This window comes from Tamandua tetradactyla, chromosome 1 (assembly GCF_023851605.1).
Source record: "Tamandua tetradactyla isolate mTamTet1 chromosome 1, mTamTet1.pri, whole genome shotgun sequence".
NCBI classification, from domain to species: Eukaryota; Metazoa; Chordata; class Mammalia; order Pilosa; family Myrmecophagidae; genus Tamandua; species Tamandua tetradactyla.
Window position 1 is genome coordinate 36,655,513 of NC_135327.1, and position 25,243 is coordinate 36,680,755.

Below are 25,243 nucleotides of genomic sequence, written 5' to 3' on the forward strand. Positions count from 1 at the left end.
AACATAGTATTCCTATGTCCAGGATAAATTCCAAAATTACTCAGTATATGGGAAAAAAAACAGAAAAATTTCCACTCTCGGGAAAAAAAATAAGCAACAGATAACCAGATGTTGGAATTATCTGACAAACTGTAAAACAGATATTATCAAAATGGTCCAAGAAGTAAGGGAGTGTACCCTTGAAATGAATGGAAAGGTAGGATATATCAGCAAAGAAATAGAAGATGTAATTAAAAACCAAATAGACATTTTACTATTGAAAAAGAAAAAAACCAAAAATTTTAAAAATTCATTGAATGTGGTCAACAGCAGATTGGAAATGTCAGAGGAAAGAATAGTACACTTGAAAATAGATCAATAGAAATTATCCAATCTGAACAATAGAGAGAAAAAGTGATTTAAAAAAAATGAATAGATGATGGTATGGTGGCCCATGACAAATTCTGTGATCTGTCCTGTAACTACTTGTTGAAGAGTGATTTGAAAGCTATTGTTTTTACTTTCTTTTCTTTGTATGTATGCTATATTATACAATAAAAAAAGATTAAAAATGAATAGAGTTTTAGACTATGGAACAATATTAAAAGGTCTAGCAGTCATGTCATTAGAGTGCCAGAAGAAGAGGAGAAAGATCGTAGAGCAAAAATATTTTGAAGAGATAATGGCTGAAAATCTCCCAAATTTGTCTGAAGATGTAGGCTAACAGATCCAAGAAGCTCAGCAAACCCCAGAGGATGAACCCAAAGAAATCACCTCGAAACATATCAGAATCAAACTGCTGAAAACTAAAACCAAAAATCTTGAAAACCACTAGAGAAAAATGATGCTACTTCTACAGAAATTAAGATTTGAATGGTTGCAGTTTCTCATCAGAAACCTTAGGGTAAATAGGACAAGATTTTAAAGTGCTAAAAGACAAGAACTGTCAAGCCAGAATTATATATTCAGCAAAAATATACTTTAGGTATGATACTAAAATAAAGACATTATCAGATGAAGAAAAGCTAAGATATTTCATTACTAGAAGATCTGATACAAAAGAAGTGCTAAAGGAAGTTCTTCAAACAGAAAATGATACCAGAAGGTAACTTGGAACAGCAGGAATACAGGAAAAGCAAAAGAAATGATAAATATGTGGATAAATATAATAGACAATGTTCTCCTCTTAAGTTAGGGTTAGGATTAGTTGAAAACAAAATTTAAATATTTTAATGAGGTGTTCAATGTATGCAATTTAATGAATAAGATGGCTCTAGCATAAAGGGGGGAGGAAAAGGGACTCAGATGATGCTAAGATTTCTACATTCCCCTGAAGTAGTGAAATGGTGATTCTAAGTTATCTTTGAAGATTAGAAATTTATATACTACCACCCCTAGAACAAATAATAAGAAACTATACAAAAATATATAAGCAAAAACATAGTAGATAATTGAAATGGAGTACCAAAAAATAAAAGATTAAATAACCCAAAAGAAGATAAGAAAGTGGAATCAGAGGAGTGAAAACAGAGGAAAAAACAGAAACAAGTAATAAAATGGTAGCTCTAAATTCAAGCTTATCAATAATTGCATCAAATGTAAGTGATCTAAATGCAAATAAATTAAAGTAAATCTAAAGTAAAATACAGAGATTGCCAAAATGCATAAAAATATGACCCAACTATATGCCCTCCCTATTTATAAAAGAACATAACTGTATGCATCATGTTTTGAATAATCTCAAGAAGCCTATGAAAAAATCTGACTGTGAAATTTGTGACAGGATAGACACATAAATTCATGGAACAAACTAGGATCCCTAAATATACCTGTTGATAACCAACTGACTTTTCACATAGGGGTAAAAGCAATTCAGTAGAAAAAGAATCATCTTTTTAACCACTGGTGGTGGAACAATTGAGCTTTCACATACAATAGAAACAAATCTCAAACTCAGTCCCACACCTTGTACAAAATTAATCCAAAATCGGATGATATATATAAATGTAAACATAAAATTATAGAAGCTTTAGGAGAAAATATCAATGACCTAGTGCTAAGCAAATGGTTTTTAGATATGATATCCAAAGCAAGATCCATTTATTTTACAAATTGAACTTCATCAAAATTTAAATTTTTGCTCTAATAAAGACACTGTTAAATGAATGAGAAGACAAGCTACCAAATGGGAGAAATATTTGCAAATCACTTATCTGATGAAGAAAAAAATCTTGTGCCCCAAAAACATAAACAACCCTTAAAACTCAACACTAAGGAAACAAACAACCCAGTTAAAAAATGGGCAAAATATGTGAGTAGACACCTTACCAAAGAAAATACACAGGTGGTAAATAAACACATGAAAAGATGTTCAACATCATCAGCTATTAGGGGAATGCAGATTAAAACTATGATGAGATACCACTACACACCTATTAGAATGGCCCTACCAAGGTTGGGGAGCTTTGAAGCAGAAGTGTTGTCTCAGTGCCAGGCAAGTAGGAACATTCTGGTTTCCTCACTTCTTCCTCTCCAATTCCCTTCAGCAGAAAGACTCTATAAACCATGATTAGTAAAATAAGGGAGGAGGAGGAGCTGTGATATGGGGGAATATAGAAAAGAAACATAAGCATTCCTCAAATGCAGGTGTCCAGCCTAGAGAAGGTCCAGCAAGGATAGCTTCAACTTTATTCCATGTTCTAAGTTTGCCGTCTCAAGAGACTGGCCTCTTACTTTCTGACTCTAGTTACTAAACTGAGACGGTGTGGGCCCAAGAGTGACTTGAGAGCCCATGGGATGGCCCAGAACCATAGCACAGAGTCAAGGAGCAAATGGCACTGCTGAATGCCTCCAAACACGGAAAGATAGACATGGACGTGTGCTTATACTCCGGGAGGGGAGCCTGCTCACCAGGTCCCAGCCTCCGCTCCTTGGAAGGAGAACTGCAGCTTCCATCTGCATTTCAGAGACCGTGTAGGCATCCTCCAAGGTGAAGAATTATTAACATAGAGAAAGAGGCCAAGGTCTGGGCTTGGGGAAGAGTATGTAATCTGCAGTGTGGGAGGGAACAACCAGAAATAAAATCAAGAGAAAGAAGTGGGAGATCATAGTGCTGACAGGCTATGGTGTTCCGCTGACTGCTTGCCCAATGCAGCAGCCAGGAAGGAGAGGGGGCAGCAGGAAGCAGTGGAGACGACCAGAAGGAAGGCTGTGGGCTCATCATTGTGGAGGGTGGGTCCCCTCCATCCCCTGCTTGGGTGCTGTGATTCCACCCTGTGCCTTGTCACCCGGGAACTGAGAGAGCTGAGTAAGATGTGTTTGAGATAACTGTGAAGCCACACCGAACTCAAGAAAGGAATATTTGTTAGGTGGGAACAGCACTAAGAGCCCTGGGGAAGCCATCCGAGCCCCCACCCCAGTAGGCACTGACAAGAAGTCTTCTTTTCGTGTGCCCAGTGCCCCGCCCCACCCATCCCAAGGGGCTTGATCCTCCCATATATTATTTCTAATCATGCAGCATGAGAGTACTGCAAGAGAGGTATAATAACTATGTCTAGGTTATGAGAGCCCTAACCTGGACAATGGGAAACAAAATTTCATAAATATTGTTGAGACCATTGTGCAATAATCCCACCATCTATTAAGCACGTACTATGTGTCAGGGCTGTTCAATTAGCAATACTGTGTGGCCATGAGGCTCAGAGGCCCAAAGTGTAGTGGCTTAAACACACAAAAGATCATTTCCACCTATGAAAGAAGCTTGAATGACAATATGGGGCTGACACCGCAATGCCAAAAAGTGATCAGGATGCAAGGCACCAGAATTCTTCCGTTTGCTCTGCTCTCCAGTACACAGAGGTGGTTTCTCATGTTTCCTCCAAGTTACCTCATGTTTCAAGACAGCTGCTGGAGCACCAACCATCATGTCCTTGTTCCCAACAACAGTTAGGGCAAAAACAACTCCTCCCAGCTAAGTCAGCTTTTTATGGGATTATTTCCTAGAAATCCAAAACAACAATTTCACTTATAGCTTGTTCCCGTGGCCACACCCAGCTGCTGAGAAATGCAGGTTTTATTGCAGTAAGCCACATGCTCAGCAATAAATAATAATAAAATGGAGTTCTGTTACTGAGAAAGAAGGGAAAAAGGAGTCCCCACCACTGACACTTAGTTCGTCAGGGCAACCCAGAAGGAAGAGGATTGATACTCTACTTCACCAGCATGCAGTTAGACTCCCTGACAAGTGAGCTGATGTGGTATGTCTATGTTTATCATTGTATTGGTTGTGTGGTGTGTCTGTGTGTTTCTGTTTGAGTATGGAAATGTGCAGTTGGTGGAGAGGTGTGTGTGTCTCTTTGTGTGCATGTCTAGTGTGTGTGTGTGTGTGTGTGTTGCATTTGTGTGTCCGTGTTTAGCATTGTATGACTGGGCCTGCTTTTCATTTCATGTGTCTGTGTATAGATGAGTAGATGTCTTTGTGTTTCAGTGTGGGAGCAGGAGACTTTGGTGTATCTGTGAGGGAGGATTTTGAGGAAGTGTAAGAGAGAGACCCCTGTTTCCCATCACCAGCCTTCGTGCTGGCCCTAGGAGGCGCATGGGCCAACCTGGCTGACCTCAGTGGAAATCTGACACAGGCCTCCTTCCTTCCCTTCCCCTTACCTGGGCTCACTTACATTCTCCTCTGTGTTCCCATAACACAGGAAACCATCACTACACAGACTTTCCATTGCCTTCATCCAAATGCCGCCGTAAGGAACTTTCTATCAGTGACATAATAATAACACAGTCGAGCTGAGCCCTGAGCACAGCATGCACCTGGGTGGGGCCCCTGGTTCATGCCACCCACAGACATTTCCTTCTCTGCTCGAATGCCAAGCTTGCGGCTCTTTTCGTCTCATAACTGAAGATACATGGTCTCCCTTGGCCTCTTTTCCATCTCCTCTTTCTCCAGACATCTATGAATCGAGTTGAACTCGCACTTAGGGTTGGGTGACACTCAAATGCCACCAGTATTGGAGGTAAGAAGCCCTTACTTCCGGCCTTTGCCCTGCAGTTTTGTCCTTTGAAGGAGGGCTGTTAGCCAAAACTGGCCTCTAGATGCAGGGCCAGGCCTGAGAGCCTTCCGGTGCTGGCAGCTGCTCCCTGCAGGTCTCCCACCTCCCACTGCCCTGGGCCGCGGCCAAGGCCCCAAGCTTACCCGTTCATGCTTCAGCAACTTTTGTGTCCACCGCTTCCTGTCCTGCAGACCTCCTACAGCCCCTGTGGAGATGAGCTTGATGGATAGAGGCCCCTCCCCAGCTTTGGCCAAGTTGTTGGTGGGACAGCAGGAGGGAGTGTGTTGCTGAGGGAGCAGCACCCCCAAAGAAGCAGTGCATGTGTGTGTGCATGAGTATATGTGCATGAGACATGAATTTATGCAAAAGCATTGAAAGGAAGGTGGGTGTGAGCACGGCGGTCACTAGCAGCTACCCCCAACCCCACTGCTCTGTGGGTGTGGCTGCATGTGGAGGGGAAGGAGAGGAGGACCTTCGTGTGCTCTATAACATGCTCTTAAATCTGGCCAGGGCAGGTCAGGGAGCTTTCCATTCTTCTCAGTGGAGGGACCATGGCTGGAGCCTGGGGGTCCCCGTGGTTCCTGCTGGCCATTCTGGTGGCTCTGATGGCCCTCTCCAATGAAGCAGGAAAAAAAACTTTTATAAGAGTCGACGAAGTGCCTGCAACAGATGCCTACGCGGCTGACACCCTGGCATTCGTGACCACAGAGTACAACAAAAAAAGTGAGGACAAGTATAATTTCCGGATTGTTCGAGCCCTGAAAATCAAGAAGCAGGTCAGTGCACAGCTCTCCTCCTTCATAGACACCCCTACAGCAGGGGACCCGGTGTTCCTGGGAAATCCCACTCAAGTGAACTCTAACGTTGTTCTGTTTGAAGTGGGCATTTTGAGAGAAATCCAAATTCACTGGTGTGCAGACACCCAAGACCAGGGGTCAGCAAATTGCACCTCAAATCTGCCTGCTGCCTTCTTTTGTTGTATGGGAACCCAGCAATGGGCATTTGTGTCGCATCATCAGTGTCTGCGTTTTCTGACGGCAGAACTGAGCAACTGCCACAGAAACTCAGGGGCCTGCAAAGACTTAAATATTTACCATGCAGCTCTCTACAAAAAAAAAAAACGTTTAACGGCTGTTTAACAGCTTGCCAGGGATGCTGTAACAAAGTCCCACAAACGGGATGTCTAAAATAACAAAAGTATTCTCTCGTAGCTCTGAAGGTCTAAATCAAGGTGTGGCAGGACCACACTTCCTTTGATGTCTGTAGGGTTTTAGGGTGGCTGGAAGTTCTTGATGTTCTTTGTCTTGTGGCTCAACCTCTGCTTCCATCACTTGGATGTCCTCTCTGCCTGAGTCCAAATTTCCTCTCCTTATAAGGACACCAGTTATATTAGACTAGGGCTACCCTACCCCAGTTTGGCCTCATCTTAGCTAGTCACATCTTCAGAGGTCCTATATCTAAATAGGATTACATACAGAGGACTTGAAGATGTCTTTCTGGGGAACACAATTCAACCCATAACACTGGTCTCTCCCCAAAACAGTTAGCCTCATTTGTTTTATCCAAGGGGTGACCTTACTAATGGAAAAAGAACTCATGCTTCTGTGGTTTCTGGTGCATTCTCCTTGAGTGATAAAAAGAGACAGGGATGTCAGAGAGGAAGGGGAGAGAGGAGCCCACCGACTCATTCAGGACTAGTTCTTGCCCTTGAGTAAGGAAGTAAAGAAGCCCCTGTTGCCGAAAGCTACTGAAAAGGGAGAGGAAGTCATTTTAGAACTACATGCCTCTTGCTTCCCACAGATCACCGATCACATGGAGTTCCACATGGACATTGAAATGCGGAGGACCACCTGTCCAAAGCTAGAGGCCACTAACTGTGCCTTCCAGGAAGGGGAGCTCTATAAGGTATTGGGTGAAAGCTCATTAACTTAGAGACTCATGTTTTCAGGGGGATTTTCTATGGTTGTAGGATGAGGTGAGGGGGAACCACTTGGGATTTTTTCAAGCTCTGATTGAAAGGTATGTACCTATAATTATATGTTACTCTCAAAGAGGAAAAGTTTGAGTGCACTGAGTTCCTGCCCCTCAGAACTCCTTTTTGCTGGTGAAAGGATGTTGCTGGAAGAAGAGGGTTGCTGAGGTGGCCAGATCATGGGGGGACAATCTGGGACCAAAGGAAATGGCTACTTATTAATACTATTTTAGCATCCAGCAGGAACTCACCCGTGTGCCAGGATGACTCTCTAGAACATGCAATCAATCAGATTGGGAAGGATGAGAAAGTGATGAGAAAATTAAATTAGAAATAACTCCACTGGGCTGGGGGCAAGGAGGCAAACCTGCACGTGTTTGAGCTGCCGGGAAACCCCAAGTGCAGCCTAGTCTCCATGTGCTTCATGCTCACCCAAGGGCTGCCCCCCTGAGGGAGGCTGGCTCACATCATTCTCATTGCAATGCTTATGTCAGGGTGAGTCCCAGTGCAGTGGGGGCCTGTGAAGGATCAAGTCCTAGAAGCCTTGCAAACCACTTCACTCTAACCAAAGGAGGTTATACTCATCTGCTTTAGGCCCATTTTCCCACTGTAATTGCAACTAGACTCCCCTTTTGCTTATAAGGTACCCTGGTTTGGCTTTTAAATTATGTGGTCACCTGGTCACAATGGCCTGGGAGTTCCCAACACTGAAACCTGGCCACCCATGGGTTCCCTGCTCACTTTCTACATGGATCATTCTTCAAAATACAGCAAGGTGAACCTTTTTGATTCTTCCCTGGAGAAGATTATGAAATCTCTGAAAAGAAAATAATTGAAGATCATAGTAAAGTAAAATTAAAGGAACTTAATGACTTGGCAGACTGAATTGGTAGAGTTATTATTCTGATTTTTTATTTTAAGAGAAATGCAAATTTGTTTAAGCCTCTCACCCCCATGCAGGAGTTTCACATGAAAAGAATGGCAACAAAATCATAGAATTAAGCATCTTAGAATCCTATAGAGATCAGAATAAGGAGCATCAATCACTCATATGAAAAATAAGTTTAAAGCATTGATTTTTAGTTATGAGAGAAGAGGGTAGGAAGAAAGAAGAGGAAAATCTTGGGAGTGAATAAAGATTAGGGAAAGAGCGAGAATGCAACAGTTGGGTGGATGGAAGGAAGGAAGGAAGGAGGGAAGGAAGGAATGAAGGAAGGATTTGGTGACATGAAGGATTGATGGATGGATAAAAGGACAGATAAATGGATGAATGGATGAGTATGGGTGATGGATGTAAGGTAGTTAGTGGATGGGTGGATGGGTAGATGGGTGGATGGATGGGCAGATCGGTGGATGGATGGATGGATGGATGGATGGAAGGATGGGTAGCTGGGTAGAATAGTGGATGGGTGGATGAAGCCAGTAGTGGCAGAATAAGGAAAGGAATGAAATAAAGCTCAAATGAGTAAAGATGAAGGAGGAAAGAATTAATCATCCCCATGATAAACATGAGCACTTTATTTCATTCTACAAATCTGACCACAAACAGAAAGACTTTTTCTAAGATGACCCCAGCAGTATTACTATCAGGTAACCGAAATCAAATCATAGATCAAACCAGATCTAGACTGGAAGGATGGCAAGATGTTGGTTTCATTTCTTCATCCTCTTGTCTTAGACCGTCTAATTTCCCCCTTTTAAATTTTCACCATGCATATTCCCCTCTTTTATATATTATTTTTGCTTTCTTTTGTTTACCTTTTAGCAAACCAAGTGCTTTTTCTCAGTGTTTGTTATACCATGGTTTGAAAAGTACAAAATTCTGAAGAAAAACTGCACAGACGACTAGATATCCTGGAGCACACACCTGTGGTCACTGCATTTGATGGTGTCCTTCAATGAATAGTAATTCTCAATACAGACAATAAACATTTGTCAAACCATTCTCTTAATAACCTTAATGTTTGTGAGTCCATGTGTTTTAGTTTGCTAGGTTGCTGGAAGAAATATCCCATGAAATGGGTTGGCTTTTAAGAATGGGGAGGTATTAGCTTACAAGCTTACAGTTTTTGAGGTCATGAAAATGTCCAAATCAGGGCTCCATCAAAATGATGCTTTCTTCCTAAAGACCACCTACTGGTGATGCTGGACTCCTCTGTTACACAGCAAGGCACCTGGTTGCATCTACTGGTCTCTCCCATCTGGGTTTCATTGCTTCCAGCCTCTGACTTCCTTAGCTTTCTCTCTGTATCCATCCTGTTTATAAAAGATGCCAGTAAGAACATTATGACTCATGCATTAAGGGCCACACCTTAACAGAAGTAACTTCATGAAAACCTATTCACAACAGGTTTACACACACAGGAAAGGATCAGCTTTAAGAACATGATTTTCTGGTGTACACACACTTCCAAACCACCACATTCCACCTTCTGAACACAAAAAAACACGTTCTTTCCACATGAGAATGCATTCATTCCATCACAATATCCCAAAATCCTTGAATCATTCAAGAAAAAAACTAAGTACAAAGCCTCATAAAAATGTATCATTACGTGTGGTCTGTCCTGGGGCACAATACCACTCTATTGTAGACCTGTAAAATCCAGAGAACAAATGATCTGTTTCCAACACACAATGGGGGGACAAGCATAGGATAAAGAGTCTTATTCCCATACAGAGACATTGGAGGGAAAACAGGGATTGTGGGTCCCAAACAATTCTGATACCCAGTAGGACAAACTCCTTTAGATTTCAAGGTCTGAAAGTCATCTATGGAAGGAAGTTTTGTCCTCCAGACCTGATGTAGCTGCAACCCCATCCTTTCCAAGTGCTAGCCAGGGATCATGCTCTCCCCAAATGCTGGGTTGAAGGCTCCACCTTCGAAAAGCATCAGGATGGTGTCCTGCCCCCTCTCTCCCCTGAGGCATGCGAGAACCCTGGTGTGGCAGCACTCTTCCTGAAAACTGGGGTGTAAGGACCACTTTGTTCAAGTGTGGGGGCATAGTCACCCACACATGGGTAGACTCACTATCTTGGCCTGAGAAGATCTCTTTAGTCCAGACCTCAACTTCCATGGTTCTACCTTTGAAGTCATTTATCTTCAATATGTCCCTTTTCTATCCCTTTTAGTCCAGGCTGGCAGTGGTTTCTTTCACACAGGTCTCACAAAAAGCATGTCAGTTTCAAATGTAGTACACAGGGATCCAAATAACCAGATAGAAGAATTTTCCACAAATCCTGTCTGGAGATCTGCATCTCCAGCCTGGCTACATTTTCTACATTTAGTTTGGAAAACTCCTCAGCTAAATATCCAAGCTCTTCACTTTAAAATTTTGCCTTCCATCTGATGTCAGGACTCAATTTTGCCAAGTTCTCTGCCATTTTAAAACAAGAATCACCTTTCCTCCAGTTGCAATGTCACTTTCATCATTTCTGCCTAAGCCTCACTAGAAGTACCTTTAGTGACCATATTCCTACCAACAGTCTCTTCAAAGCAACCTATGCCTTTTCTATCAAATGCCTCACAATTCTTCCAGCCTCTACCCATTATGAATTAAAAAACCATTTCCACATTTTTGGTATTTGCCAACTCAGCGCCCATTCTCCTGGTACTAAAATCTGTTTCCATTTCCTAGGCAGCTGAAAGCAATATACCATGAAATGGGTTTTTCTTTTTAAAAAAAGAGGAGAAGGAGATTAAAGAGGAGGAAAGAAACACAAAGAATGAAACAGCCAAGAGATATTTGCAGGTAAGGTTTATGATGGTATCTCTGAGAGACCCAGTAAAGAGTGATCCCTTCTTTGCCCAAAGTGAGAAACCATGAGAAATAATACAAAGAATCAAGAAAGACGGGACTTCTGGAGAAGATGGCGGCTTAGTAAGACGCGCGGGTCTTAGTTCCTCCTCCAGAAAAGCAACTAAAGAAACAGAAACAATACGAAACAGCTCCCGGAGCCACGACAGAGACCAAAAAGACAGCGTACCCCATTCTGGAGTGGCTGAACAGGCAGGGAGAATCCGCTGCGGTGAGATACCCGAGGGGCGCACGTTTTCCTGGCCGGGGCGGCTGGCAACTGGGGTCCCCTCCACACACGTGGCTCCCCGGTCTGACTGGGAACGTTGGATAGTGGGGCCCTCCCGCCACGCTTGGCGTCTCGGGCCAGCTGGGCAATTTGGACCGGCACTCCCCCAAGCCGTGGTGGCCGGCGACCCCCACTCCACGCGCGGTTTCCCAGGCTGACTGCGAGATTCGGATTGGCAAGTTAAAGGAGCCACAGCATCTTTTACTGGTGGGCCCCGCAGACAGACGAGCGCCACGAGCGCCACCTACTGGGCAGGAAAAGAAAAACAGAGCCCAGAGATTTCACAGAAAAACCTTTCAACCAGCCGGGTCCCACACCCAGGGAAATTTGATCAAATTCCCAGACACCAGCAGAAAATAATGGATGACGCTCGGAAAATTGAAGATATGGCCCAGTCAAAGGAACAAACCAATAGTTCAAATGAGATACAGGAACTGAGACATCTAATGCTGAATATACGATCAGAAATGGAAAAACTCTTCAAAAACCAAATCAATAAATTGAGGGAGGACATGAAGAAGACATGGGCTGAGCAAAAAGAAGAAATAGAAAATCTGAAAAAACAAATCACAGAACTTATGGGAGTGAAGGACAAAGAAGAAAAAATGGAAAAAACAATGGATACCTACAATGGTAGATCTAAAGAGACAGAAGCTACAATTAGTGAATTGGAGGATGGAACATCTGAATTCCAAAAAGAAACAGAAACTATAGGGAAAAGAATGAAAAAACTTGAGCAGGGGATCAGGGAACTGAATGACAATATGAAGCGCACAAATATACGTGTTGTGGGTGTCCCAGAAGGAGAAGAGAAGGGAAAAGGAGGAGAAAAACTAATGGAAGAAATTATCACTGAAAATTTCCCAACTCTTATGAAAGACCTAAATTTACAGATCCAAGAAGTGCAGCGCACCCCAAAGAGATTAGACCCAAATAGGCGTTCTCCAAGACACTTACTAGTTAGAATGTCAGAGGTCAAAGAGAAAGAGAGGATCTTGAAAGCAGCAAGAGAAAAACAATCTGTCACATACAAGGGAAACCCAATAAGACTATGTGTAGATTTCTCAGCAGAAACCGTGGAAGCTAGAAGACAGTGGGATGATATATTTAAATTACTAAAAGAGAAAAACTGCCAACCAAGACTTCTATATCCAGCAAAATTGTCCTTCAAAAATGAAGGAGAAATTAAAACATTTATAGACAAAAAGTCACTGAGAGAATTTGTGACCAAGAGACCAGCTCTGCAAGAAATACTAAAGGGAGCACTAGAGTCAAAAGAGACAGAAGAGAGAGGTATGGAGTAAAGTGTAGAAAGAAGGAAAATCAGATATGATATATATAATACAAAAGCCAAAATGGTAGAGGAAAATATTATCCAAACAGTAATAACACCAAAAGTTAATGGACTGAATTTCCCAATCAAAAGACACAGAATGGCAGAATGGATTACGACCCAGGAATACCACTGCTAGGTATCTACTCAAAGGACTTAAGGGCAAAGACACAGACAGACATTTGCACACCAGTGTTTATAGCAGCATTATCTACAATTGCAAAGAGATGGAAACAGCCAAAATGTCCATCAATAGACGAGTGGCTAAACAAACTGTGGCGTATACCTACGATGGAATATTATGCAGCTTTAAGACAGACTAAACTTATGAAGCATGTAATAACATGGATGGACCTAGAGAACATTATGCTGAGTGAGTCTAGCCAAAAACTAAAGGACAAATACTGTATGGTCCCACAGATGTGAACCGACATTCGAGAATCAGCTTGGAATACATCATTGGTAACAGAGACCAGCAGGAGTTAGAAACAGGGTAAGATAATGGGTAATTGGAGCTGAAGGGATACAGACTGTGCAACAGGACTAGATACAAAAACTCAAAAATGGACAGCACAATAACACCTAAGTGTAATGTAACTATGTTGGAACACTGAATGAAGCTGCACCTGAAATATAGTTTTTTGTTTGTTTGTTTGTTTGTTTGTATCTTTTGTTTTTGTTTTTTTTCTTTTTCCTTTATATATATATATATTTTTATTAGTATTATTATTTTAATTCTCTTCTCTATATTAACATTCTATATCTTTTTCTGCTGTTTTGCTAGTTCTTTTCCTAAATCAATACAAATGTACTAAGAAATGATGATCATACATCTATGTGATGATACTAAGAATTACTGAGTGCATGTGTAGAATGGAATGATTTCTAAATGTTGTGTTAATTTCTTTTCTTTTTTTTGATTAATAAAAAAATTTTAAAAAAAAGAATCAAGAAAGACGAGAGCCTTTGTTACTGATAAAGATTAGGCTGGGAGAAATGGCTTATTTTTGCAGGCAAGTGTGCGTTCTAATACTGAACCCCCAGATTATACTTACACCCACACACACCAGCGACATTGGACTTGAGAAAGTCCACAAGGGGATTCTGTTACTGGAGGAGTAAAGGAAAATATTTGTCCCTGCAGGAAGAAGAAGGGCCTGGACTACAATGCCCAGTTTCTTTCCAAATTTACTAATCAGATTAATTCCTCCAGGAGAGGGATGACTGAGTCTGGGAAGAGGCCAGGAAGCCCTGTGTTGAAGAGGCTTCCTTTCTGTGGATGGCAACCTCGATAGTGGAGAACAAGCATTCCCTCATCCCAATGCCCTGATTCAGGTTCTCAAACATTATCACCAGGCTCATCTCTCCACTGTGCTCCTCCAGGTGGCAGGAAGCAGCTCATGGGGCCATATCCACCCTCATTCATACCCAGTAAGAGAGAAGTTCTCATACTCAGAAGCTCAGGCAAAAGCTCTGGAATTTATTACCACTAAGAAACTCTCGGGGTACAGTAACACGCATAGTATCCATCTACCTGAGAGAAGAGGGAGTTGGGGTATTTATCCACCAGCTCCAGTCAGTTACTCACTGTGGGTGACTTGGCTGCTAGGGTGCATTAATTCCCTGGAATCTCTTACCTGGGTGTCTCAAGGGTAGACAAAGCAGCCAAAGGGAAAAGGGGCACAGGTTCTGGCATTTGTTAGTCAGCTGCATGCATGGAAAGAGTAAGACCTGAAAGGATATGGGCAGAGCATCAGCAGGATATTCCTCATACATGTCAATTGTGAACTGAGATGCATTGTAGCCATACCAAGGCTTCATCAATTGAGTGTTGCTGGAAGACTGCTTTAAAGGAACAATTTATTTGGTTTCCACTCTCCCCATCAGGATTATGCAGTACTCAGGCCTCTGTATCAGGTGGGGCCCAAGTGGGAGTCCACCAATCATCCGGTCAGTTTCCTCATTTTTAACTGATTGTAACAATACCAATTTCTTGGGAGTAGTTAGAGTTGTAGTGATGCTAACGCATGATAATGGTTTAACCCAATGACCAACCCAAATAAATGTTAATTATTAGTAGTTATACAGTCAACAGCAAAATTAATAATGTAATATTAATCAGTATTTAACGCTTTTCTGCATTTTGGCTACTTTGCCTGGGGAACAGGCAAAGAGAAGGTGGAATATTTGCACCTATTAATGTCTTGAATTTCTTAGTCCAATGGGTATTTTTTAACTTTTAATTTTGCAATAATTATAGATTCATAGGAAGTTACAAAAGTAATGCAGAATTCAGTTTCTCTTGATAATTACATCATTTGTAAATATGGAAAAATATCACAACCAAGAGATAGACACTGATACAATGTACATGTACAGTCCTTTCATTTCAACATGTGAGAGGTTCATGTAGCATTCCACAATCAAGTTACAGGACTATTCCATTCCCACAAATATCTCCATTGTGAATCCCTTTATATCCACATACATGCCCCTCTCCCTCGCCATCTCTAATCCTCTGCAGCTACTAATTTGCTCCCCCTCTCAATAATTTTGCCAGTGTTAGAATGGTATATGAGTGGAATCATATACCATTCTATATGTGTGTGTGGTCTTTGGAAATCTGTGCTGATTTGAATCTGTTATATACCCCAGGAAAGCCATGTTGTTTTAATCCAATCTTGCGGGGGCAGACCTATTGTTGGGCAGGACCTTTTGATTAGCTTGCTTCCATGGAGGTGTGACCCCACCCATTCAAGGTGGGTCTTAACCCACCTGCTGGAGTCCTTTAAGAGAGAGACATTTTGAAGAGCCCTCAGAGTCTAGAGATACTAAGAGAGAAAGAAAACACTCTGAGTAGCCAGAAGAACCCATAGGAGCTGAGACAATCATTTTGAAACCAGCCCAGGAGAGAAGGGCCAGCCTACATCACCCTGTGCCTAATGGAAGAGCCTCAGATGCTTTGTTCAGTGAAGTTATCCTCTTGTGAATGCCTTAGTTTGGACATTTTATGGCCTTAGACTGTAAATTTGTGACGTAATAAATTCCCTTTGAAAAAGTCAATCCATTTCTGGTATATTGCATTCTGGCAGCTTTCACAAACCAAAAAAAAAAAAATCCTACCCAAATTCTTGCCTGTGAAGATAGTTGGCTCCTTTGTTGTTGAGTAACATGCCATGGTATGCATGTACTGCAATCTAACAACCCAACTTTTGTAGGTTATGTTAGTTGTTTGAGTTCTGGCTATTACAAATAAAGTTTCTATGAATAGTCTTGTAAAGGTGTTTTTGTGAACATAAGTTTACATTTCTCTGGAATAAATACTCAAGAGTGCAATTGTTGGGTCATATGGTAAAATGCATGTTTAGTTTATTTTTTAACGAACTTCCAAACTATTTTCCAGAGTGGCTGTAACTTTATGTATTGTCCCTGGTAATTTTCTTTGCTCTGAAGCTTACTTTATCTGATAATTAATATAGCCACTCTTTCTTTTGATCAGTGTTTGCATAGTATAATTTTTTCACCCTTTCACTTTCAACCTATCTATATCATTATATTTGAAGTAAGTTCAATATAGTTGGATCATTTTTTACTCTGTCAATCTTCATCTTTTAATTCATTATTTATACCATTTACATTTAATCTAATTGTTGATACGTTAAGACATAGTCTGCCACTTTAATTTTTGTTTTGTTCATTCTGTTTTTCATTTCTCTGTTTCCTTTATTCCTCTTTCCTGTGAGTTACTTGAACATGTTTTTAGAATACCATTTCTATTTATCTTTGGTGTTTTTTAGTATATCTTCTTGTATAACTTTTTTAGTAGCTGTTATAGGTATTATATTATATATATATAAATTATCAGTCTACCAGTGCCAATATTTTACCAGTTTGAGTAAAGTGTAGTAAGCATACCTCCATTTACATCCCTTTAGCAGCCTGATTTATAAGTCTTTTAAATATTTCTTCAACATACCTTAAGAACCACACCAACAATGCCATAATATTAATTCAACCATCAAATATAATTTAGAAAACATAAGATAAGGAAAATCCAGTGAATTTACCCATTATTATGGACTTAATTTGTCCCCTAAAAAGATATGTTAAAATCCTAACCCCTGATACCTGTGCATGTGACTTTATTTGGAAATAGGGTCTTTGCAGATGTATTCAAGTTAAGATGAGGTTTTATTAAACAAAGTGGGTCCTAATCCAGTACAGCTGGTAGCCTTGTAAGAAGAGGAGGGAAAAAAATATAATCAATGCTTACTAGGGTCTACAATTAACAATAGCATTGTAATAAGCTTCCATTTAATGTAACAAAGGCAATAAGACAAAGCTAAACATCAATAAGCAGGGGAATATGGAAGAGAGGTATAAGAGTCTTTGTGAAAGAAATGGAAATGTCCTCATACAGATTGTGGTAGTGAAGACATGGCTATGTGATTATACCAAGAACCACTGATTTTTCACTGAGGCTGGTGTGGCAGTTTGAAAAACTATTGCATATCCCCAAAAAACCATGCTCTTCAATCCTCATTCAATATTGCTGGGTGGGATTTTTTTATTATTTCCATGGAGATGTGACCCACTCAATTGTGAGTGGTAACTTTTGATTAGATGGTTTCCATGGATAAGTGTCTCCATTCATTCAAGGTGGGGTTGCTTACTAGAGCCCTTTTAGAGGAAACTATTTTGGAAAAAGCTTAGTGCTGACACAGTTCACACAGTCAGAGACCTTTGGAGATGCAGAAGAGCTGGGGACTTTTGCCCCATCCCACTAGTGGTGCTCCTGGCCAATGGTTCCAGTGGAGGCCACATGAGAACGGGAATGAGTCATGCCTGCCCTTCCCAGTGGAGGTGCTACCAACCCAGGCAGAGAGAGGAGCCTGAACTCTCAGCCTGTGTCAGTGGAGGCTGAATGGAACACCTGGGTTTTCACTCTCACCTGGTAGTAATGAGGTGGCACCCCAACCCTAGAGAAGTGTCAGAGGAGGTCTGCTAAAACAGAAGACATATTTAAGTTCCAAAGTCATGACACAACAAGAAAGTGTTCATGTTTTAATAGAAAATGACTCCTCAGATCAAGAGCTAGGAAAATCTTAACCTGACTGAGAGTGGACAAGCGATGCATGCCCACAGGAACATGACACAAATATTAAAATCATTTGGCAAGATTTTTAAAGCAGCCATCATAAAAATGCTTCAGTGCGAATACGAACATGCTTGAAACAAATGGAAAAAAAAGACTGAGAAAAAAACGGCTCAGCAAAGAAATAGAAGATGTAAAGAAAAAATGTGGAAATTTTAGAATAGCAAAAGGCAATAACTGAACTAAAACTCAATGGATGGGCTCACCAGGAGAAAACAGAGAAAAGAATCTGTGAACTGGAGGACAGAACAATATATGTTACCCAATCTGAACAACAGAGAGAGAGAAAGTACACTGAATAAAAAGGAAGAGAGGCTCAGAGATGTGTGAGACAACAATGAAAGATTGAATAGTCATGCAGTCAGAGTCCCAGAAGAAGAGGCAAAAGAGGGGGCTGAGAAAGTAATTTTGGCTGAAAATTTCCAAAGTCTGACAAAAGACATAAACCTTCGGAATCCAAGAAGCTGAGTGAATCCCAAATAAGATACACCCAAAGAAATCTATACTAAGACGTACCATAATCAAACTTCTGAAAACTAAAGACAAAGAAAATATTTTGAAAGCAGTGACAGAGAAATAACATCTTACATAAAGGAGAAAACCTACTTCATGGTTATTTGCTGGAGCAACCTAGAAAATTAAAACAGTAACCAGAAGTGAGCAGAGGGACTATTTATAGGATATAGGCAGTGTGTAAGGAAACTACAGAAAGGGTGCAGTACACTGGGCCAGCAACAGCGGGGAGCCTTAACCACTACTGGGCTCAAAAGGGAAGGGAATGGAGAGCTTACCAGAGCCTAGAGAGAGAAAACCTTGCAAGAGGGCCAGCAGCTGGGAGTTGTGCCTGAGGGCCTCCATCAACTCCATAACCAAAGAAGGAAGGTGCTGGGTGAATGACTATCCTAGCCTGGTGGCGCACTGGTAAATGTTTAACAAACAGCTCTTCAAAATTTCAATTAATTAATACCAAAAAGGGAGGAGAAGTCAATTTGTAGCATTTGCCAGTTTCCGTGGTGTAAAGTCTCCCACCACACCTATTCCCAGCTGCCAACATGAGGTCACTGGACCCAGAGTGAAGAAGTGCCCCCAATCAGCTATGCCCACTACCCTCCACCCACCCTCCCATATCTGATCACTGCCTCCACTGCCCAAACCCAGCCAGAAACCAGAGCAACAAGAGCAACAAGGAGACATTTCAAAGGGTTGTCAGCATCTCCAGTCCCAGGGCCTGTCTCTCAGAAGCGATTGAGGACCCTTAGCTGTTACCAGCATTTGCATTTTATATTCTCCACCAACAAAGGTTGGAAGAGACTAGAACTGGTCCTTCTGGCTTCCCTTTCTTTTCTTCAGGAACTTTACCACCTGTTTTAGTTCTCCAGGCCTCCAAAGAAAATCCATAGGATGGGTTGGCTTAATCCATGGAAATTTATTGGTCATGGTTTTGAGGCTAGAAGAAATCTAAAACCAAGTCGTCAGCGAGGCCATGCCTTCTCCCAGAAGACTGTGGTGTCTGGGGCAGCTACTGGAGGTCTTTGGTCCTGGGATCCTCCACCACGTGGCGACGCACATGGTGGCCTCTCCTGGCTTCTCCCTTCTCTTCTAGGTTCTATTGATTTTCAGCTTCTGGCTACCTCAGGTTTTTTCTCTCTCTCTCTCTCTCTCTCTGAATTTCATTTTCTTATAAAGGACGAAGACCTATCCTGATTGAGGTGGGTCACACCTTAATGTGTGATGAAATAACCTCATCAAAGGGTCCTATTTGCAATGGGTTCACCCCCACAGGAAAGGATGAAGTTTGAGAACACGATTTTCTGAAATACACAGTTCCTAACCTCCAACCTACCCTTTAGCTCTTTTGCCTTCATCCTCATTTCCCTCAGGCCTTTTAGGCAAATGTGAGGTTCATACTTTCGTGTCAACTCTCCTCTCAAAAATTCTCTCAAGTTGCTGTTACAGCTGTGCTAGAGGCCCTGGTCCCTGGGGAGACCAGTGATGGGGTATACCCAGGCACCCTCAGCCCTGGCCCTCACTTCCAGTTGGATGCCCATCTCTTCCACTTGGCCGCGAGCTGCCCGAGGGAGGGCAGGGACCATAGTGCCTGCTCCACCAGCAAGGAGCTCACGGGTGGCTCCAAACTCACTGCCCAGCAGGCCTGATGTCACAGCCCTTAGAGAGACGGGCCATGGCTGGCCAGGGAGTATGACCAAGACACGGCCCCTGCCCAGATCTAAAGCTCCCCTGACTGATAATGGTGGCTCCCTGTGCCTAGACCGTTTGGACGGAAAGTGTGGTTTATGCTGAGCCATTGCTTTCCTTCTGAGTCTGGGATTTGGGGACAAGCCTGGTGGAAGGTGCCCACAGACCAGCCTCCAGTAAAAACTCTGAGCGCTGTGTCTCTAGTGAGCTTTCCCGGGAGACCACACATCCCATATGCTGTTACAATCCAATGCTGGAGGAATGGAGAGGGCAGTATGACCCCCAGGGAGAGGGCTCCTGGGCTCCTCTGGGCACTGCTTTTTTCCTTGGCTGATCTTGCTTTGTGTCTTTCCACCGTCACATATCTTAGCTGAGTCCTGGGGGTCATCCTAGCAAATCTGTGAACCTGGGGTGGTCCAGGTGACCCAACACCCTCACTAGCAGTCACAGTGTCGTGCGCCTATGAGAATGAAACAGGGCTCCCTCCAGCTCGGGCCAGGGCCAGGGACGTGCCTGAGTTCAGAAAAGCCAGAGAGAAAGAATAGAGGAAGCAGAAAAAATTATGCCTATCCCCAAGAGTTAACAGCTAAAAGACCTCTGCTCAAAAGGAAGAATGTGTGTGTGCGTGCGTGCGTGCGTGTGTGTGTGTGTGTGTGTGTGTGCAAGGAGACTCCAATGGGGGAGCTGCCCTCTTTTTAGAGTTTTATAAGAGAAAACTCCCAGCAAGCTGGCCTAAGGCTGCAGGGGTGGGGATGGGGGGGTTTGCACCCTCAGTCCTCCAGACAGGAACTGTTCCAGAGCTGGTAGTAGTTCATCCAGGGCACGGTATAGATCAAGAAATCACAAATCAAACTCTGTGGAAGGAGAAAGAAGACAGTCAGCTCACAGCCAAATCTTTTTCAAAGCCAACAAAACCACCCTGTCCCCCCAGACCCCTGGCCCTGGAGCTGGAGGTGTGGCTGGAGGTGGGTGCCAGGCTCTGACAGTGTCCCCTGGCTTCCCCCTGCCCAGCAGGACCCCAGTATGCAGGCCTGGCAGGGCAGCAAAGGGGCCACGGCGGGGCCAAGCCCAGGGCTCCTGCGTGGGCACCCTCAGCCCAGGTCTTTCAGCTTCCAAGTGGTGGTGTTAAAGAGGGACCAGGAAAAGCAAGAGGGGGCAGGCGCAAGTGGACATTCTTCCGACACCTGGAGAGTGGGCACAGGGCCCGACAAAGACCCCAAAGGAAAGTAAAACTGCTTCAAGCTAAGATCCAGGCAAGGGGACATCAAAGGGGGTCAGGGTGCATCAAAGCCCACTCGTCCAGCTGCTGACAGAGGGTTGCACAGGACCATGTGGCCACACTGCCAGCCTCGTGAGCCTGCCATCTGCCCCACAGGTGCCCCACTGTGCCAGGCATGGGCCCCCATCCCAGCCTCATCTACACACGGAAAAAAAAACTGTCAATATCCAATTATTGATGGGTTTGGTATTTTATTTCTAATTTGCCCCTTTTTCATTCCAAGTTCCTTCTTAACCAATGTTCGCCATGTACCTTTTTTAGCTTTTTATTGCTCTGAAGGGGGCAGGAATCCGTTTGGCTACTGTTCCTCTTGCACTTGGTCCGGCTGATCTTCACAGTAACCATGTACTCCACTCCCGTCGTCAGCTACAAGAAGCAACTGCAGTTAGTTTTGACGCCAGTTTCCCAGTTCCTAACCCTCTCCAGGAAAACCTAAGACTGAGGGGTGGCGCCCAGGAACCACAGGCCCCTGCTTCTGGGGCTCTCCCCTCCCTCCTGACCAGAGGACACAGTGACAGCCAAGGCCCCCGAAGCAGTCCCCCCGAGGTACTGAACTCTGATCTGGGCTCTGAGCTGGGTTTGCTGTCAGTGCCGCAGGTAGCTGCTCACCTGTGTCCCTTCCATCCTCATGCCCGGAGGGTGCCAGCAAATTTGGTTGCCTGGCAACTATAAGCTACTCTCAGGCCTGCACACCTGGTCCTCACAGTGCCAAAGCCAGGGTCCTGCCCCTCAGCCCTCCCAGACCCTTGCTTTTCCCCTCCTCTCAACTAATCTCCCCCATAACTAACAAGAGGAGAGGCCGTTTCACCATGCAGCTAAAAGCATGAGCTGTGGAATCTCATTGAGTTGGAGTCTGGGTTCTCCATTCGCTAACTCGGTAACCTCGAGCAAGTTACCCAACAGCCTTGGCTACTTTCACAGAGTGTGAATAATCACTGTGCCAGCTCATGGAGTTGTTATGTGGGGTGCCACAAAAGCACGCGCAGACACAATTTAGCAGCACCCAGAACATCGTACGCTCCACGAACACCAGCTCTCAATACCAAGACTGTTACTTTCACTCTAAAGCAGCTAAGAGTTGGAATAACAGCCCGAGTTCCAGCTTTATCCACCACCAACTCCATCACCTTGACAAAGTCCATCCACCGCACAGAGTTTCAGTTTTCTCATCCGTAAATGGGAACAATAATGCCAATATCCTCCTTGGGTGCAAATGAAGGAAGGGGACTTGGTGAATCCGTGAAGCCATGGAGGGTGCTTGCCAAGGGCTCCCTTTAGATGTGATCTCTCTCCTTTGATGCATGCCTAAGCATGAGACTTGGAAGACTCAAGGGAACAAAGAATGTGAACCCCTTTTTTGACAGGGTGTCCCTTAAGTGAGACCCTAACAACGAGTCTCCTAAGTATTGTTCCCTGTTGGAAACTGAACTGAAATCTCTGAGCAAATGTGTGGATTAGGGAGTTCTGAGCTGGTGAGGTGAGAAATTCCTGGAGTTTTCTTACTTATTTTTCCTAAGGTCATTGACCAAACCAAAGAGGATGGATTGGGACCTTGAGGTGGGTGGCTGAGGGAGAGAGAGCTCATACTGTCCAGAGACTAAGGTACCCTCCAAAAACCTGAAGAAGGGGCAGCTGGGAACTCTGAGCCTGAGGGTAGGGCTGGGATCCTGGGATCAACATCAGTGGCAGAACCCAGGGAGCAGGTGCTTTGTGTACTCTCTCATCAGAGAACACATCCAGGCATAAGTGGGCATCTCACAGGGCTCTGTGCCCAGTGCTATCTTCCAAGCACCCTGGATGAAACTAAAACACTGGTCAGACATTTAACTAGCATTGACTAATATTCCAGGGTGCTTTCTTATTCATTTTTAGATGTGATAGCTAAATAACAACAGGAATCATCATGATAACAGCAGGTGTTTCCCACATATGTTGGCACAGTGCTAATTACTTCACTCTTATTCTGCCCACTTTGCAAACAGGAAACTGAGGCCTGGAGAAGATGGACAACCCTTGACTAAGATCCCACAATTTGGAGGAGGTGGACGTGGTTTTGCTCCTGCCTGGCCCTCTTATGCTGCCACGCCCGTCTCTGCACTGTGCTGGTGTTCGGAGGGGCACGGTCAGCTGAAATAGGGGTGGATTGTACAGAGAGACCCTTGCCCAAGATTGCCCAGCTACCAAGGAACTGACCCACTCTGTCCACTCATCACTTTGCATGACATCAAGATTTGTTCATAAACAATTCTTTGAAATTGACTGTTAGTGATAACAGACGGATTTCCTGAGACAGGCTTCCCAGGATTCCCATGCTTATCCTTGAACAAGCCCTCAACCGAATCGTTAAGGTCGACGGCCGCCCCCTTGTGCCCACCTAGCTGAGATGCGCCTGACTCCGACGGTGCGCAAGCCCGCCATCTTGCGGCCAAAGGGGGTAACGGAACCAGACACGCGTAGGGACACGTCTCCGTGGCGTGTTGGGGAGTCCCTCACCTTTGTCACGCCAGCGCTACCTGCTCCTCTCTGTCCCACTCCCCCCACTTCTGGTTTCTCTTGCTCCTTCTGCTCTTCTCTCTGGCTGGAGCACTTTTCCCCTAGTCAATTATTTTTTTCCGAAATCCGTCAAATTGAACACAGGTGTGGCCTCTGTCCTAATTTATATAATTGACTATTTGAACTTGGAGGGCAGGGTAGGTGGCAGACAGGAGAACCAATTAAAGTGGCTCTCAAGAGACTTTTCTTTCCTCTATCATCCTGTAATTGATACATGTTGGAGAGACTTTCTACAAATGACAGATAAAAGTGGAGGTGATCTCATTAACATCTACTCCTCACTCCCCTGCACCCCCAAAACCCTCTGTGTAATAAAACCCAGCCTTAGATGTCACAAACCTGTACATTGGAAAAATATTGCTGGGAGAACCTACAGAGAATTAATAATGTTTGTATTTTGCCATTAAAGAAGTCATTTGCCATTTAAGAAGAACCGTTTATGAAGACAAAATCCTCCTCATTTGTGGTCACTCTGGCTTCCTTGAAAGGGGGTAGGACCTAGTTTCACACGGAGAGGCAGCTCTTCTCAAGGAGGAGCAGTGAGAGCCTTCTTGTCAGTTTTGCTTCAGACTAATAGCACCCAAGTTAGGGTTTCCTGCCAATCTTTGCGCTAGCGTTTGGGAAGCATGGCTGAAACGCCATAGGGTCTGAACGACTCTAAAGCGTGCTCGCTCCAAGTGGAGCTGCTCCCCACTCGGTGTTACCAATGCTTGACACCCTGTAGGAGCCACGTCTGGAGAGACCAAGGCACAAACCTGCATCTGAGTTCGAAGCAGCTTTCTGACTCGAAATAAGTAGGTGTCATTGCTGGCATTGTTGTAAGCATCAATGAAGTGGCTCAGGGTCGAGTTCATGTTTTGCTTGCTCATAGGCCTCTCCTGGAAGCCCTCCCACCTTTGGAAGTGGCCCAGCTTGGCCACCAGGACCAGAACCACGAGCAGCAGCAGGGTGTTCCTCTTGCATCCAGCCCTCATCTCTGCAGCCTCACAAACCTCCTGTCCAGCTGCAGGGCAGGTGGCTCCAGGCAGCCACTCACTCACCTGGGGAAGCCCTTGCCAAGACAGGGTTTCCTGGGAAAGTCTACCAAAAAAAAAAAAAAAAAATCAAAACCCAACACTCATCCTTCCCAAACACTGTCATACCTCAAACCCAGGCACTCACCAGCAAAATCTGCCAGCATGGAAGCCAAACACACTTTCCACTCAATTCTTTTTCCACACATTCACAACACAGGATTTTTGCTGTTCTGAGCAAGCAGAATTTCTAAACTACTGCCAAGGTTTACAAAATCTCTCCCCAGCCTTCACACCTAAAGGAGAAGGGACCACCCTAACAGACCAGGACAGCACCAGCGGTCACCACTGTCATAAAGGGGAGAGGCCCCCCATTCATGGGAATAGGGATGGCTTGCTGAGAAGGTAGTATTTGAATTGGGATAAAAAGAAAGCAAGACATGGAACAGGGATGATACATCTGCTTACCTGTCTGGGATGCCAACTGTCTAATCAAACCATCAACTGTTTCTCGTGCTGCTCTGTGCTCACCTGTTTCCTACCAGACACAGATTTCTCTCTGCTGGATCCCACTGTACCTGCATGCCCTTGCTCTACTGGTGTGACCCCAGGAGAGTTTTGTG

General features: G+C 43.8%; 2 protein-coding genes across 5 annotated transcripts; one reads left to right on the forward strand and one right to left on the reverse strand.

Annotated features, from left to right (window-relative positions):
• The first annotated feature begins 4,796 nt into the window (after positions 1 to 4,796).
• On the forward strand, positions 4,797 to 23,448 carry CST11 (cystatin 11). 2 transcript variants are annotated; one of them, XM_077114464.1, is made up of 4 exons: positions 4,797 to 4,997; positions 5,544 to 5,809; positions 6,834 to 6,938; positions 23,037 to 23,448. In XM_077114464.1, the coding sequence occupies exons 2-4, from the start codon at positions 5,585 to 5,587 to the stop codon at positions 23,073 to 23,075; spliced, it is 369 nt and encodes a 122-aa protein (XP_076970579.1). In that variant the 5' UTR covers positions 4,797 to 4,997; positions 5,544 to 5,584; the 3' UTR covers positions 23,076 to 23,448. The 2 variants fall into 2 exon arrangements, with proteins under 2 accessions (XP_076970579.1, XP_076970569.1); XM_077114454.1 differs by lacking the exon at positions 23,037 to 23,448 and adding an exon at positions 8,771 to 8,966 and having other exon boundaries at positions 4,806 to 4,997.
• CSTL1 (cystatin like 1) lies at positions 20,466 to 25,232 on the reverse strand. Of its 3 annotated transcripts, none has more exons than XM_077114438.1 (4): positions 25,152 to 25,232; positions 24,363 to 24,687; positions 21,307 to 21,420; positions 20,466 to 20,629 (listed from the first exon to the last, which is right to left on the reverse strand). In XM_077114438.1, exons 1-4 carry the CDS (start codon positions 25,202 to 25,204, stop codon positions 20,546 to 20,548), a joined length of 576 nt encoding a protein of 191 aa, XP_076970553.1. In that variant the 5' UTR covers positions 25,205 to 25,232; the 3' UTR covers positions 20,466 to 20,545. The 3 variants fall into 3 exon arrangements, with proteins under 3 accessions (XP_076970553.1, XP_076970560.1, XP_076970561.1); XM_077114445.1 differs by having other exon boundaries at positions 25,089 to 25,230; XM_077114446.1 differs by lacking the exon at positions 25,152 to 25,232 and adding an exon at positions 24,769 to 25,006.
• Between the last annotated feature and the right edge of the window lie 11 nt (positions 25,233 to 25,243).